We start from the raw sequence: 16,006 nt of genomic DNA, 5'->3' as shown, positions 1-16,006 counted from the left end.
GGGCCTTGGATAGAGGTGAGGGAGGATGTGTGGGCGCAGGTTTTGCAGTTCCTGCGGTGGCAGGACAAGGTGCCAGGATGGGAGGGTGGGTTGTAGGGGGGCGTGGACCTGACCAGGTAGTCATGGAGGGAACGGTCTTTGCGGAAGGCGGAAAGGGGTGGGGAGGGAAATATATCCCTGGTGGTGGGGTCCGTTTGGAGGTGGCGGAAATGTCGGCGGATGATTTGGTTTATGCGGAGGTTGGTAGGGCGGAAGGTGAGCACCAGGGGGTTCTGACCTTGTTACGGTTGAAGGGGTGGGGTCTGAGGGCGGAGGTGCGGGATGTGGACGAGTGGGCTTATGCCCGAAATGTCGATTCTCCTGCTCCTCGGATGCTGCCTGGCCTGCTGTGTTTTTCCAGCACCACATTTTTCAACTCTAGTACTCCAGCATCTGCAGTCCTCACTTCCTCTGAGATGCGTTGGAGGGCATCTTTAACCACGTGGGAAGGGAAATTGCGATCTCTAAAGAAGGAGGCCATCTGGTGTGTTCTGTGGTGGAACTGGTCCTCCTGGGAGCAGATACGGCGGAGGCGGAGGAATTGGGAATACAGGATGACATTTTTGTAGGAGGTAGGGTGGGCAGAGGTGTAATCCAGGTAGCTGTGGGAGTCGGTGGGTTTGTAAAAAATGTTGGTGTCAAGTCATGCTTTGCCAGCACCACTCTAATCTAGACTCTGGTTTCCAGCATCTGCAGTCGTTGTTGTTATCTATTCATATACCCATCCAAATGCCTTTTAAATGTTGCAATTGTACCAGCCTCCACCACATCCTCTGGCAGCTCATTCCATACATGTGCCACCCTCTCCATGAAAAAGTTGTCCCTTTGGTCTTTTTTATATCTTTCCTTTCTCACCCTAAACTTATGCCCTCTAGTTCTGCATTCCTCCACCCCAGGGAAAAGACTTTGTCTATTTATCCTATCTATGCCCCTCATGATTTTGTAAACCTCTATAAGATTATCCCTCAGTCTCCGACACTCCAGGGAAAACAGCACCAGCCTGTTCAGCATTTCCCTATAGCTCAAATCCTCCAACCCTGGTAACATCCTTGTATATCTTTTCTGAACCCTTTCAAGTTTCACAACATCTTTCCGATAGGAAGGAGACCAGAATTGCACGCAATATTCCAACAGTGGCCTAACCAATGTCCTGTACAGTCGCAACATGACGTCCCAACTCCTATACTCAATACTCTGACCAATAAAGGAAAGCAGACCAAATGCCTTCTTCACTATCCTATCTACCTGCGACTCCACTTTCAAGTAGCTATGAACCTGCACTCCAAGGTCTCTTCGTTCAGCAACACTCCCTAGGATCTTCCTAAAATACAAACTTTTAAAATGTGTGTTGGCTGTAACGCAATTACATCGCCAACACTTTAAGCGCTGTTCTAAAGAGCGATTGTTCTGTAACACAGGATTGCACAAGAACGCAACCATCCCATTGTACAACTACCTGCAGTCATAAGGTTGGCCCCACGCTCCATCTTTTACTTTTCGCATTGATTCATCAGTTTGATTGCCTAGTCCTTTGCTGTACTTCAGACAGTTACATTGGAGCGGTATCCATGTTTTTGTTCTGCATGGGAAGTTTGTACCCCTGTTCCCTGTGGATAATGAAAACTTATTGTAATCAGCCGCAATGTAAAAGTGTTGCATCTTCAGTATCTGTTCTAAAAAGATACAGTAGACTCATCAAACTTAATTTTTGCTGCTTATTCCAGTGCTTCCAGTACTTATATTCTGGGCAGGAATGGAGGTACAGTAAAGAGAAAAAAATCTGTAATCTTCTGATGTGCACATGAATGGCAGATTTAATAAATGTACTTTGTAAAATAGGCCTTCTGTTTGAATATAACGGATACCCCGTAAATTTCAAATATTTGACTTTTGCTTTTAGGCTTGCAGATAAAAATCTACTACCAATCTAATTCACATTTGCAATTTAGTTACATTATTTTATTAATGCATCTTTTAGCACATTAACTATAACTCCAGAACTCTGTGAAATTAAAATTTGTGATTTTAGAGTTTATAGGCTATTGTCTATTATTTAACTAAGCAAATTGATTTTAATTTGCATATATCATTAATATGATTCAGCTTCTTAATATGGTATACCTGCATAAATTCCATGATTAAGTTAGACGGTATTCTTTTTGGTTCAGTCAACCTTCACGTATAAATGGGATTCAATGTTACTCAAATGAGAAATGAATAAATTAGAGCATTATCTTCATGAAATTTTCCCTTGCTTGTTGGCATGTTAAACAGGAACATTCTCTTATTCCTGCTCTCCCATTTACTCTTGACAAAAAAATGTTGATGCTCTCACAGTGATCTGAAATGGGTGATTTTTGTAGTTGTCTCCCTGGATATTCTCTGCATCTGTGAGCTGAGCTACTTATGAAGGACTACTGAGATATATGCTGTCACCATCTGCAGTGGGCCAAAAAATAGACTTCTAAGTGAGCTTAGATTATGTATTCCCTTGATGGACACAGTAAATTTGAGGCTACGCATTCAGTAAGGATGATTATAAGACATATATCCATATTGTGTAAGGATTGAGGTGAATGGCAATGGTAGATCAACAGATGAGATGATGATGAAGTGCATAGAAAGTGAAAATGAATTAAAAGTTGTGCGAGTATGAATATTGAGATGAACAAGGAAGTATTTTGCTGGACAAATTGGGAAAGGGGAGTTTAATGCATTCATTTTTTCTGACCCAAGCCACTTTTTAATTGCCTCCATAATCTGAGCTTAACAGGTTTGCTGGTCACCTTCTCAGCTACATTCAAACAGCTGGTCTGGGTGAGAGCTTCTTTCTCCAATTAGTGGTAGCATGTTCCTCCACTGACCTCAACTAGCCCTTGCAGAAATTACACTGAGGTGTTGTTGAATCTGGGTGTTGGCCATGCTGTAGATCCATTATTTTCCAGCACTTGGCCCAACACCTTGAATGTCTGACCATTACGAGCTAAGAGAAAGTGAGGACTACAGATGCTGGAGAGTAGGAGTCAATAAGTGTGGCACTAGAAAAAACACAGCAGGTCAAGCAATATCCAAGGAGCAGAAAAGTTGGCGTTTCAGGCATAAGCCCTTCATCAGGAATGTGGAGGGGGAAGGAAGCTGAGAGATAAATAGGGTGGGGTTGGAGCTGAGAGAGGGTAGGTAGGATGCAGGTGACCCTGTGACCAACCACTTCAACCCCCTTTCACACTCCCCTAAGGACATGCAAATCCTGGCTCCCCTCCACTGCCCAATCAAAGCCACCCACCAACTGGAGGAAGAATGCCTCATCTTCCACCTCCGGACCCTACCACCACACGGCATCAGCATTGACTTCACCAGTTTCCATATCTCCCCACCCTTCCACCTCATCCCAGATCCACCCCTCCAACTCAGCACTGCCCTCTTGACCTGACCTAACCGTCCAACTTCCTTTCTACCTACCCGCTTCACCCTCCTCACTTACCTATCACAATCACCTCCCACCTGCATCCACCTCTTGACATTCTACTTACTTTCCCCCCACAACCCCAACACCACCTCCCTATTCGTCTCTCAGCACCCTTCCCCCTCCACATTTCTGATGAAGGGCTTATGCCCGGAACGCGACTGTCCTGCTCCTCAGATGTTGCCTGACCTGCTGTGCTTTTTCTAGCACCACAAGTTTTGATTTATCATCACAAGCGCACATCAGGTTGCTTCTTAAATGTTATGAGCTTTTCTGCCTGTGCCTCTGCCTCTGCCATTGTGACAGGCAGTAAGTTCCAGATTCCCACCATCCTTTGGGTGAAAAAAAATTATTCACATCCCCTGTAAGTCTCTTGCAGCTTACCTGAAATCAATGCCCCGGTCACTGATCCTTCCACCAAAGGGAAATATTCCTTCTATCTACCTTATCTGTATCCTTCATATTTTATTTATCTCAATCATATCCCCTCTATGTCTCCACTGCTCCAACGAAAACAGCCCCAGACCATTCAATCTGCCTTCATAACTAAAACTCTCTAGATCAGACAACACCTTGCTAAATTTCCTTCACATCCTGTTCAGTGCAATCACATCCCTGCTATAATGTGGATTCCAGAACTGCACACAATACTGTAGCTGTGGCCAAACCAACGTTGTTTTACTATACGAGCATAACCTCCCTGCTCTTAGATTCTATACCTCAGCTAATAAAGGCAAGAGTCCCATATGCTTTCTTAACCACTTATCAACCTGTACTTCTGCTTTAAAGGACCAATGGACTTGCACAGACTGACATTCAGATCCCCAGTATTTCTTAGGGTCCTGTCATTCATTATGTATTCCCTTGCTTTGTGTGTGCTGTCCAAGTACATCTCAAACTTTCTGGACTGAATTCTATCCGATACTGACCGCTCCATTGGACCAGCCCCCTCAGTTGATCCTGCTGGAATCTGAAGCTCCTCACTTTTTAACAAACCAACATCTGTAGGTCATCCTTAATGCGAGAGCAAATTTTAGAAAACGGAGACTGCTTTACTAATCTTCTTCTATTTAGTGCAAGCTGTCTCTTTTGGAGATGGAATTTGTGGAAGAATCTGTTTAAGGGTGGAAGATAACTTGCTAATTACATTCAATGAGAACATTTTTGACCGTTTGTCCTGTCCAATGTAATGAGTGTACCTCTCAAAATAGGTTAATAGCCGAACTGTTTATCGAAAGATGCAAACATTTTGCTTGAAGTAATTGAAATTACCCAGATCTTTTGTTGATAGCAGAACAACAACAAAAAAAAAACAGATTTGGAGTTGAAACATTTTGAGGCTATGAAATTAGCATGTTTTGTAGTTTGTTATCATTTGCCAACTGCTGAGGTAGCTGACGATTGCTGTGCTGCATGAGAGTGTGTGGAGAAGAGAATCGACATAAGACATAAGAGCAGAAATTAGGCCACTCAGCCCATCGAGTCTGCTCCATAATTCAATCATGGCTGTTAAGTTTCTCAATCCCATTCTCCCGCTTTCTCCCCATAGTCCTTTATCCCCTTGATACTCACGAATGTACCTATCTCGTCTTAAATATGCTCAATCGCCTGGCCTTCACAGCCTTCTGTGGCAAAGTATTCCATAGATTCACCACCCTCGGACTGAAGATGTTTCTCCTTATCTCTGCTCTAAAAGGTCTTCCCTCTATCCTGAGGCTGTCCCCTTGGGTCCTAGTCTCTCCTACAATGGAAACATCTTGTCTGACCAAGCCATTCAGTATTCTGTATGTTTTAATTACATTTCCCCCCCCACATCCTTCTAAATTCCATCGACTACAGACCCAAAGTCCTCAAACATTCCTTATATGTTAAACTTTTCATTCCTGGGACCATTCTCACGATCCTTCTTTGAACACGCTCCAGGGCCAGTACATCCTTCTTGAGATATGGGGCCCAAAACTGCACACATTACTCCAAATGTGGTCTGACCAGAACTTTATAGAGCTTCAGAAGTACATCCTTGCTTTTATATTCGTAGGGGTATTACAAAGGAAGGGAAACTATGCTGTCTCAATTTGTTCGGATGAGGTAAAATTGGGTTTAATATTGCAAATCTTTTTGACATGCTGTTTAAATGGATGAAGATACCAGAATGCTAAATGGTGTCTGTTTTTCTTGATGATTCCCATTCTCCGCTTGTACTGTTCTAATTATTCACCACATTTTTCAAATCATAGTCAGTAATTTTGATCTGGATTGTATGCTGAGGGCAAGCTCCCCATACCCCAATGCAAATTTCAGGGCTGAGCTTTACTCCACCTGGCTGGTTCAGCCAGCCATAATTGTTTGGTCAATGGTCATAGAATCATGGAATTCCTACAGTGCAGAAAGACGCTATGTGGCCCACTGAGTCTGCACCAACCTGATGAAGAGTATCCCAACTAAGACCTACCCTCTCACCATATCCTCATAAATCTGCATTTACCAGACCTTGCCTGCACATCCCTGGACACTATGGGACAACTTAGCATGGTCAGTTCACGTCTTTGGACTGTGGGAGGAAGTCAGAGCACCCAGCAGAAGCCCACACAGACACAGGGAGAAGATGCAAACTCCACGCAGTTACCCATGGCTGGATTTGAACCCCAGCTTCTGCGAGGTAGCAATGTTAACCATTGTGCCATCCTTTAATTCATCTGAGGCATATCTGCACCATAGCGGGTTCAGTGGTCACTGCCAGAATTGCAGAGGAAGAGGAATCATGAATGTCCCCAAACCCAGCTTAAGTCTAGGATCTCGCTTGGAACAGGTTTGAGAGGAGATAATGGTGGAAGGTGTCCTTGGATTGGCACAGGAATGTCAGCAAGAAGCACCCCATTCCCTTTCCTGAAAGGCAACCCATGAGGTTAAGGATTACATATTGAGCATAGGCCTTTTAAATCTGAGTGACTGTGATATAAGGTTCTAGATTAGGCATAAGTTCTCTTTTGGGCCTCAGTTGGGCAGCAACCCATCCAATGTGGCCCCTGTGGTGGTGCAGGTTCAGCCAACGGTGGGAGTATCCCCAATTGTGTGGTGCCCTAGTTCCATGAGGAGAAAGTGAGGACTGCAGGTGCTGGAGATCAGTCGAAGAGTGTGGTGCTGGTAAAGCACAGCCCGCCAGGCAGCATCCAAGGAACAGTAGAGTTGACATTTTGGACATCAGCCCTTCATCAGGCCTTCATTAGTGGGGGGAGTTCCAGGACAGTGATGGAACGGCAATATATTTCCAAGTCTGTATGGTGAGTGTCTTAGAGGGGAACTTGCAGGTGGTGTTGTTATTTGTGTTAGCAAAATGAAGCTAGTACCTTTCACACTTAATTCTGAGCGATGCAATCAGTGCAATCAATGTATTCATGTTGACAGTTATGTAGAGTGCTGCTTAACGCAAACCACTCTTGATACCTTCAACTGGGTTTGAACACAGCTTACAAACGTGCAATCAAAACTCAATGGAATATATTTAGCAGAACATAATTATATTCTCTTACTGTCAAGTACCATTGCTGTCAAGTTACTAGATAACCACTGATTGACAGACTATTATTATAAACCCAACCATTCAGTTCTAAGAATCAAACTTCAGATTTCATTTGAATGGTAAGCCATTTTTGGGATGTTATTCAGCAGCACCTCCTGGATTTTCACGTTTAAACAACATTGTTTATTCCAGCATGTAAATATCGGTGGGCATCATTAACCGACCTTCTATCTTAACAACAGATTCTGGCTTATAGTGTAATGAACTAAATCATGTTGAAGCAATTGGTGAAGCACTGAAACTGATTATTGAAAATGAATTATTCTGTATATATAATTGAACATACATATATTTACTGAGGAAATTACGTTTTCTACTTTTAGTATTTTTTTAAAAATTACTATGAACCTTGGGTAATATACACAACGTTTAAGTGAGTTGACCAGTCTCAAACAATATTTTTAAGTAAGCTGTTTGGTTAATGCATTGTGATGGGAGAGGACCTAAATGTTATGTTTGCCAAGATGATATGCAGTTGACACAATGCATTTTGATATGATTTACTTCATTACATGGATTGGTCATAATTTACTGTCAAAATAAAGGTGATGCTAATGATACCTAAGAGCAAATTACAGAACGTCAGGTGAATGTTGATGCATGCTTAAACCTACTGATCCAGGAGTTGATACTTAATAGATCCTCCAAAACCACTCATTATTCAAATACATTAAATGACATGCAGTTCCTGTGCGTACATGGTAGGTGCAAGTTATACTTGGAACAGGAAGTTAGGTCTTTTCTATGTCAGTCTATCTATCCTTTTAAATGACATGGTTAAGTTTTAATTGCTTCCAAAGTTCTCTGTGATAGATGGTTAACTTTTATAAGTGTGTATGTTAATTTCTTCAATGTTTAATAGTTGTTGGGAGGCTTTTAGTTTTTATTTCTCTTTTATGTTTTGATCTTTATTCTGTGTCCATTCTGCCCATCCTTAACTCTGTCTAATTTGCTATTTAAAACTGAATTGATGTTGCCTTTAATTCTCTTCTCACAATGCTTCCTGGCTGAGATTCTGTGCTGTCATTAATGGTGTTTTCATTTGATTGATGAAGGCCCACACGATTTTCCACTCTGTTCACATAGACTATTTCCATCTTGTACTAACAACTTGCTATGCAAAACTTTGTAGACAACATCCAAGCCTAGCAGCTACAGTAAATTCTGGCTCCGTAAATTAAAACAAAACATTTCAAGCATCTTGATATATTTCTTCTAAATGTTAATTTATGCACAGAGTAAATCTTTGCCTTTATAGCAACCTAATTTCAGTGTGTTGCAAAGAAAATAAACTTTCTTTCAGCAGTGTTCTAGTGAACTCTAGGATCCTTCACCAGCTATCCTGACCTGAGTGGCCTCCACAGAAAACTGTTGGCATGCACATAAGTAGGAACAAATAAAAGGAGACCTAACACTCTGAGTATTTCCAGCATTTTCTGTCTTTATTTGATTTCCAGCATCTGTAGTATTCAGAATTTGCATAAATGTAAATGATTTTTTTGATTCCATCAATGCTGAACACTCATACATGAGTTTTTGCTTACTGTCTGAGTAACAACGTTGTTTGTATTCTTCTTGTAATAGTCTCCAAACATCTTGGATTCGCTGGCTAATTTTCCCATGACGTGTCAAGAGTGACCAATTGGTCAAATATGCTTTTACTTCTTGGATCCAGCATGATTTATTATTTAGCACTGACTAACATTCGTTGAATTTATTCTGACAAATTCTGTGCTTTAATTAAAGAATTTCCTCATTTCAGCACAGGCCGTTGAAGCTGGTTGAAGTAGATTTCCTATCTACTTATGATAGGAAATCAGACAAATTAGTAACTGATTACACATTCTGTCTACATATTGATGGGCCAAGATTCTAGAAATAGTTACTGTTTTAATAAGGTAACTATTTACCTTATTATAGCCTATTTGGAAAGCCTATAGATCATATGGTACAGAAACATGCAATGCCTATGTGTGATTTAATTGTCAACATTTATTGGCAACATGTACATTCAAATAAATTTAGATCTGTCTGAAGACAGGCGATGTGATTGACCTTTCCCCACTCTAGCTGACTTGTGTTTCCTATCCACTCCAATTTGGAGATAACTGCAGCAGGCGGAGTTCTCAGAAGTCACAAAGATTTTAGCTGCTGTGTGAAAAGCACTAGACCATCTCACAAGAATTAGCTAAAAAGGACAGCACTGAAGCAGGCCTTTTAGACCAGGTAGTGTTAGTTGGAAGTATATCAAATAGCTGCATAATTGGGTAGAAAGAAGCAATGTTTGTTGAGACCTTCATTATTTTATTTTTACTTATTTTTGGTTTAGAATTGAATTGAGGTTGAACTTTGACCTCCAAGCAGCAAGTTTGTTTTGGAAAGGAAGAGAGAACAAGCAAACTGATGCTTGTTTACAGGAACTGGCTTAGAGAAAAAATTGAGAGTTGATTGCTGTTCTCAGAACACTACAGACCTTTTGGCACAAGATGTGTTGCTCAGGGACTGGCACTCGATTGGATGCTGAATGGACCAGTCAAGGACAGAGCAGTGCTAGCCAGCCAATCACAGAGATTGTTGATAAAAGATAGAAACCATAGTTTGATTTAGGTTTTGGGTAAAAGGGTCTGTGCATGGAAGCTTTTAGACTGAAAATTATTTGGATTTTAACCCTTCTTTATGTACAGTTAAAGGATTTTTGAAAGTTTTGAGGAAAGAAACCCCAATCTATAAGACATAAGTAAAAATCTCCAGCAGTCTGCGGGCATTGTTTGCATGAATCAGTGATTTTATAATTCAAGCAAGATACAATCCTATGTGCCTCAAATTCAATACATCATTCAAGGACTTCGAAAGGCATTGTACCATTTTTGAAACCATTGAATTGGCAACTTGCAATTCTTCATTTTTCTTTTAATTTATCCCTTAACTATTTCCATCTGTCTGTCCATCTATATGAGTGGAGGTGGTGTTTAAAGAAGAATGGGTTTGGATCAGAGAAAATAAGTAGATTGCCTTGTTTATTCATGTTCTGCTAAAGATACATTATTAACTAGAATTTGCTAAGGTTTTATTGCTTAAGTATAAATTTGGTGCCTGATATCTGTTATTTGTAAAGTCTGGTTAGGAGCAATTAAATGATTTTGAATGTTTAATTTTACTGTGTTGCAAATTCAGCGATAGGGAGACTGATTTGGTTTGGACTGCTGTTATACAGTCCTGAACAGGTAAGATATTCCTGCATCGGTGGAAAGAAAATAATATGTGACACATGATAGGTGATTGTCTTTTCATCCTGTTTATTTTGCACCATAACAAATTCACTGTGAAGCTGACATGTAAGCTTTTTCATGATTGCAATTGAGACTCATTATCCTCATTGTCCCCTTTAACGGAATAATTTCTGAATACCTACAGAATTTGTTGTTCAGCAGCTTTCCCATTTCTGTTCCAACAAGGGGAGCACGCGCTGATGATTTTGTTGATCATTTCTTTCATTTTGTTATAGGATCACTTAACACACAACATTATGACCTGTGTTCTTCCAAGCCTCATTTATTATTATGAAATTATATCTTTTACCCAGGATTGCATTTTCTTTCATTATATTTCCCCCATATGTAAAACCTGACCTAAAGTAATTTTTAGGGTTTCGAGACAATTAAAATCTGATATAACTTTTTTTTGAGTAATGCTGTGGAGGACTCACACAATTTAGAGTTCAGTCTTTAAGGTAGTTTCAATCAACAGAGGCATCATAATATTCTTGTCCGTGATGTGTCGTTACATGGCTGCCAAGTTGCATAATTCATCTTCCTGCTACACATTTCAGTGTGGTAACGGTGTAAGTCAACTCTTTTAACTGGATCCAGACTGTAGGATTACTGGCGCTGATGCTGCCGCCTTCTTACGCAGTCCCTTGAGACCAAGATGACTTGAAATAATGCCAATGTTCTGCCATGAAATGCAATAGAGGAGTCAACCATGGGCCTTTTGATTAAAGTTTTTTTAAAATATTGTGCAGTTGATTTAGATGAGTTGCAAAGCCTTTCTGCAAACCCACTGTAATACAATCTGGGTACTAATGCAAATTCTATCAAAAAGAAAGAGCAGTTTCCCATTCATTTTCTTTATTCTGCGTGTTATTCTGCAGTTATACTATTGGTATGTATCAACATTCAGTTTTTTCATGGTGTTCCTGCTGATGCCTGGACATAATGTCAGGGCTTTGTTGAGAGTGAGGCTGTGATGCAACAAAGCTGGTGGCACAGGAATTCACAAAACACCAGAATCTCGATTTTCTTCAAAGGAATTAAATTAACTTCTACATAAGTAGAAGTTCAGCTTCTGTCAAAGGATAACAAAGTCTGTGCATGTGCATCCACTAGTTTAAAAATTAAGAAAGTAAAGCATCTCTCGTTCACATTTCCACACATGTACTTCAGTATTTTGGAACAGTGTTCAGAGTGACATATTTTAACTATAGAACAGCTCACAAAAGTATATATTTTTCAAAGCAAATGTTTTCTTTTTGTAGAGCAAAAATTGCTTAGAGCTTGGTCCTCCAGCTGAAGGAGAAGTTGTCCAGGTGAGATGGACTGATGGACTGCTTTATGGAGCCAAATTTGTGTCATCAAACATTATTTACATGTACCAGGTAAGATATATTTGATACAGTTTGTGTTGGAATAATATTTAAGCTGTTGGCATTTTAATGAACAGTTGTATGAATTCAGTAGCAGTACAATCTCTTCCTCTTCTTGCTTCTTTATTTTATCTCGGACAAAGCCAGCAAACTGAATCTGTGCACCACTGTTGTAGAATAATTTGCTTCGCCCTCTTAAAAATTAATCATTGCAAATATAATAAAGACATCTTGCATAGTACCATGAGTATGATTTTTTTCATTTTAAGCTGGTTAATTTCTGATTTGTAAAATCCACTGATTGTGCACAGTGAGTAAACTATGTCCTTGGGAAAATATGGAAGTGGATGGTGAAGTGCTGATGGCTACAGAATTTTTTTCTCATGGTTGAGACAAAATGTAAAATCAAAAAGTACTTTGAAGCCAGTTGATAACGTGGTAGCTGTTATTTTGTGCGCAAATGTCACATTCAGTTTGCACAGAACATAGTCTTGCAGACAACAATGAGCGTAATGTCTATTTATACGGTTTCTGGTAGAAGTTTATTGCAAAGTAAATATACTCTGGCCCGACTCCCCTTTAGAAAAGTGGGATCTTTTTGTCGAAATGAGTGGGTGCACGGCCTAACAGTTCACCACCTTGCTGGAAAAGGCTACTAACAAGACACACGACTGAAAGGTCAACCTAGATTATCAATTCAAAGCATGGCTTAGAAGAAATGACATCACCCACCTTAAGAAACCAACACCTTTCAATAGAGAGGTGGGACATAACAACCGAGCTTCACCAGAGACTCTCACTGATGATGTTATCTCGCATGGTGATGAAAGGTCTGAAAACAAACCTTAAAGCACAGCGAGCTAACTTACAGACTTGCCATCAACCTGAGCTACGAATCTTCTCAAAAATTTCAACAATTCGTTCTCTTTTTGGAGTTTTGGACAGAAAGTATTTTCAGGTCTATCATTTCTCTTCTTTCTGGCCAATCCAAGTAGTAATTAAGTTTCTACAACAAGGCACAAACCTCGACTGGATATTGAATCTGAAAGTGCCACTGCCATTACTCTTGATGGATATTGTTTCAAGGAAACATAATGCAGGGCAGGGATTTAGGCCAGAACACAAATTAGCATTGGCTACTCTTTTGCCATGGTAACTGACTCAATGATCATTTCATGAAAAGTTTAGATAAAAACAAAGAACAAATAAATCTTACAGTCCAGGAACAGGCCCTTCGGACCTCCAAGCCTGAACTGATCCAAATCTGTCCAGATGCATCTTAAATGAATCTACCGTGACTGCCTCTACTACCTTTGCTGGCAATGTGTTCCAGACACCCACCACCCTCTATGTAAGGTACTTGCCACTTGTGTCCACCTTAAATTTTCACCTCTCACCTGAAAGCATGACCTCTCGTTATTGAATCCTTCACTCTGGGGGAAAAAGCTTATCTCTAGCTACCCTGTCTATACCCTTCATGATTTTGTAGACCTCAATCAGGTCCCCTCTCGTTCTCCTTTTTTCTAATGAAAATAAACCTAACCTACTCAACCTGTCTTCATAGCTAGCATCTTTCATACCAGGCAACATCCTCGTAAACCTTCTCTGCATCCTCTCCAAAGCATCCACATCCTTTTCGAAATGTGCCGACCAGAACTGTACACTGTGTTCTAAATGCAGCCAAACCAATGTCGTGTACAATTTTAACATAACCTGCCAGCTCTTATACTCAATACCCTGTCCGATGAAGGCAAGCATACTATATGCCTTCTTGCCCACTCTATCCACCTGTGCAGCAACCTTCAGGGTACATTGGACCTGCACTCCCAGATCTCTCTGCCCATTAACTTTTCCCAAGGCTCTTCCGTTCACTGTATAATTCGCTCTAGAATTCGACTTCCCAAAATGCATCACCTCACATTTGTCTGGATTGAATGCCATCTGCCACTTCTCCGCCCAACTCTCCAATCTATCTATATTCTCCTTTATTCTTTGACAGTCCCTTATGCTTTCTGCTACTCCACCAATTTTCGTGTCATCTGCAAACTTGCTGATCATACCAACAGTGCCCTCTTGGTATGCGAGATGTTAGCGAGTTTTAGTTTAGATTTCTCCTCTCCCTGGGGAGATTTTGATTCTGGCTTTTTGAACTGGCATCCGGTAATGTTTTTGTAATGTATGCTGGCTTTCATTAGTAGGTTTAGCAGTAGGTTTTCCTGATAGTCATATGATATTTTGTTCATGCCAATCCACAATGTTGCCAACAGGCACAACAGCTGCTGTTTGATGTTTTTAAAATGGGACATTCATTAAAGCCTGACAAAGAATTTTTCATTCTTTTTTGAGTTAGACTGTTGCAATGTTCTCAACATCTTATGATTTAGTAGATGTTTCAAACAGTAATATTATTCTGCCAATATGTTGTACATGTCTTCAATTTATTGTGTTTTCTGTGGCTCTCTATCTTGTTCGCTTGCAATTTTAATTTTGCTCAGGATTAAATTGTTCAATTTTTAAAAATCTGTCTGCTTGAATATATTATGGCATCAATTTGCAGTAGTCTCTGCTCGTATCCCTCTATAATGTGACAGTGAAAGGTAGGTGAGGGTAACCTTTCGAATTATTGTTTTTCTGTGGGAAGAACTTGATAAACATTTAGCATCTCACCCAACATATTGAGATGAGTGGGTAATGATGGTACAATGCCTTGCCAGATTAAAGCCTTATACAACCGAAAATACATTCTTCTTTTAATCATATTTGCATTGAATAATTCCTTGATTTATTCCTGACTCAGTTTGTCATAAACTGAATTTAGGGCTATGTTGGAGAGGGATTTTAAAGAGGAGTCTGAGACCTGTGTTCAGGAGCACAAATCAATCTTTATCCAGAGCTCCTACCATACAGCGTGGGAGAGGTCTCTAGGACACTTTACCTTTCCCAACAAAATGCACCATCTTTATACACACTGCATTACAATGGTTACATGTAACATTGACATTAGTGCTTGCCACACCTCTTCTGACCTGTACATCCAATCCTGTGAATATGCAGTCAATGATGGACAACTTCATGATCAACCTGGGTCCTCTCATCATCTTGTGATATTTGCCAGACCCCCATCATCTGTCCTTGTGCTCCTACAGTACATCTTATGGACCACATGTGTTATTTGCCAGCTGCTCGCTGGTACCCTTATCAAAGTTCTCCAAGAGTGTCGAAGAAACCAGTCTCTATGTCCAAGACTGCCTACAGAAATCAAATTAAAAATTCAACTACTATTATTGTATGAATAGAAATGTCCATTCTAATATATAATTATAATTATTGAAAAGGCTTCATCCAAGGTGAGTCAAGCTTTCTTTTTCTATTTTCATATAAAAATTGGAAATTTCAAATCAGATGGTTTACATCTGACAAGTCTTACCAGAGGCTTACAGTCTGTATTCTAGCCCCATTCTCACTAACACTTTGGTATTTTGTTGTCTGTCTGTGAAGACCATGATTTGAGCTACATGAAATGCTGCATTAGCTACAATTTTCTTCCAACATTTTGCATCAGTTTAAAAACAACACAATCAGCCATTTTGTCCCATTCACAATGGGCATCTACATCAGGTTTCAGCTATTTGTCTTGCTGTGGAAGGATAATAAATGTTCTTAACATTTGACAAAATATATAATCGAAGGTTGTAGAGCCATGCAGCATAGAAACAGAACTCCCAGGCCCACCATGTCTACACCGATCAACAAACACCAAATTAACTAATTCTTTGTGCCCACTAGAATATCTAATACTTCCTCTTTAATAATCTTAACATGCCGTAGAGCCTCACTATCTCAACTGAAATCTCCAGCTATAATGTCTTTCTACTTTGTGAATACAGATGAGAAATATTCATTTCAGAGCCTGACCTTGGTGGTGGGCAGGTTATTGGAGGGAATCCTGAGGGACAGGATGTATATGTATTTGGAAAGGCAAGGACTGATTCGGGATAGTCAACATGGCTTTGTCCGTGGGAAATCATGTCTCACAAACTTGATTGAGTTTTTTGAAGAAGTAACAAAGAAGATTGATGAGGGCAGAGCAGTAGATGTGATCTATATGGACTTCAGTAAGGCATTCACATGGGAGACTGATTAGCAAGGTTAGATCTCATGGAATACAGGGAGAACTAGCAAATTGGATACAGAACTGGCTCAAAGGTAGAAGACAGAGGGTGGTGGTGGAGGATTGTTTTTCAGACTGGAGGCCTGTGACCAGTGGAGTGCCACAAGGATC

At 40.3% G+C, this 16,006-nt stretch overlaps 1 protein-coding gene across 3 annotated transcripts in view; it reads left to right on the top strand.

Moving 5' to 3' along the window:
* LOC122562270 (lysine-specific demethylase 4C-like) overlaps nt 1–16,006 on the top strand; it is a 437,697-nt gene that overhangs the window by 389,487 nt on the left and 32,204 nt on the right. For all 3 annotated transcript variants that reach the window (XM_043715065.1, XM_043715046.1, XM_043715057.1), the window contains one exon: nt 11,617–11,736. In XM_043715065.1, the coding sequence (XP_043571000.1) occupies nt 11,617–11,736 (120 nt within the window). The remainder of the gene's footprint in view (nt 1–11,616; nt 11,737–16,006) is intronic.

The sequence above is a fragment of the Chiloscyllium plagiosum genome, chromosome 2 (genome assembly GCF_004010195.1).
Source record: "Chiloscyllium plagiosum isolate BGI_BamShark_2017 chromosome 2, ASM401019v2, whole genome shotgun sequence".
NCBI classification, from domain to species: domain Eukaryota; kingdom Metazoa; phylum Chordata; class Chondrichthyes; order Orectolobiformes; family Hemiscylliidae; genus Chiloscyllium; species Chiloscyllium plagiosum.
This window is presented reverse-complemented; position numbering and strand designations above follow the sequence as displayed.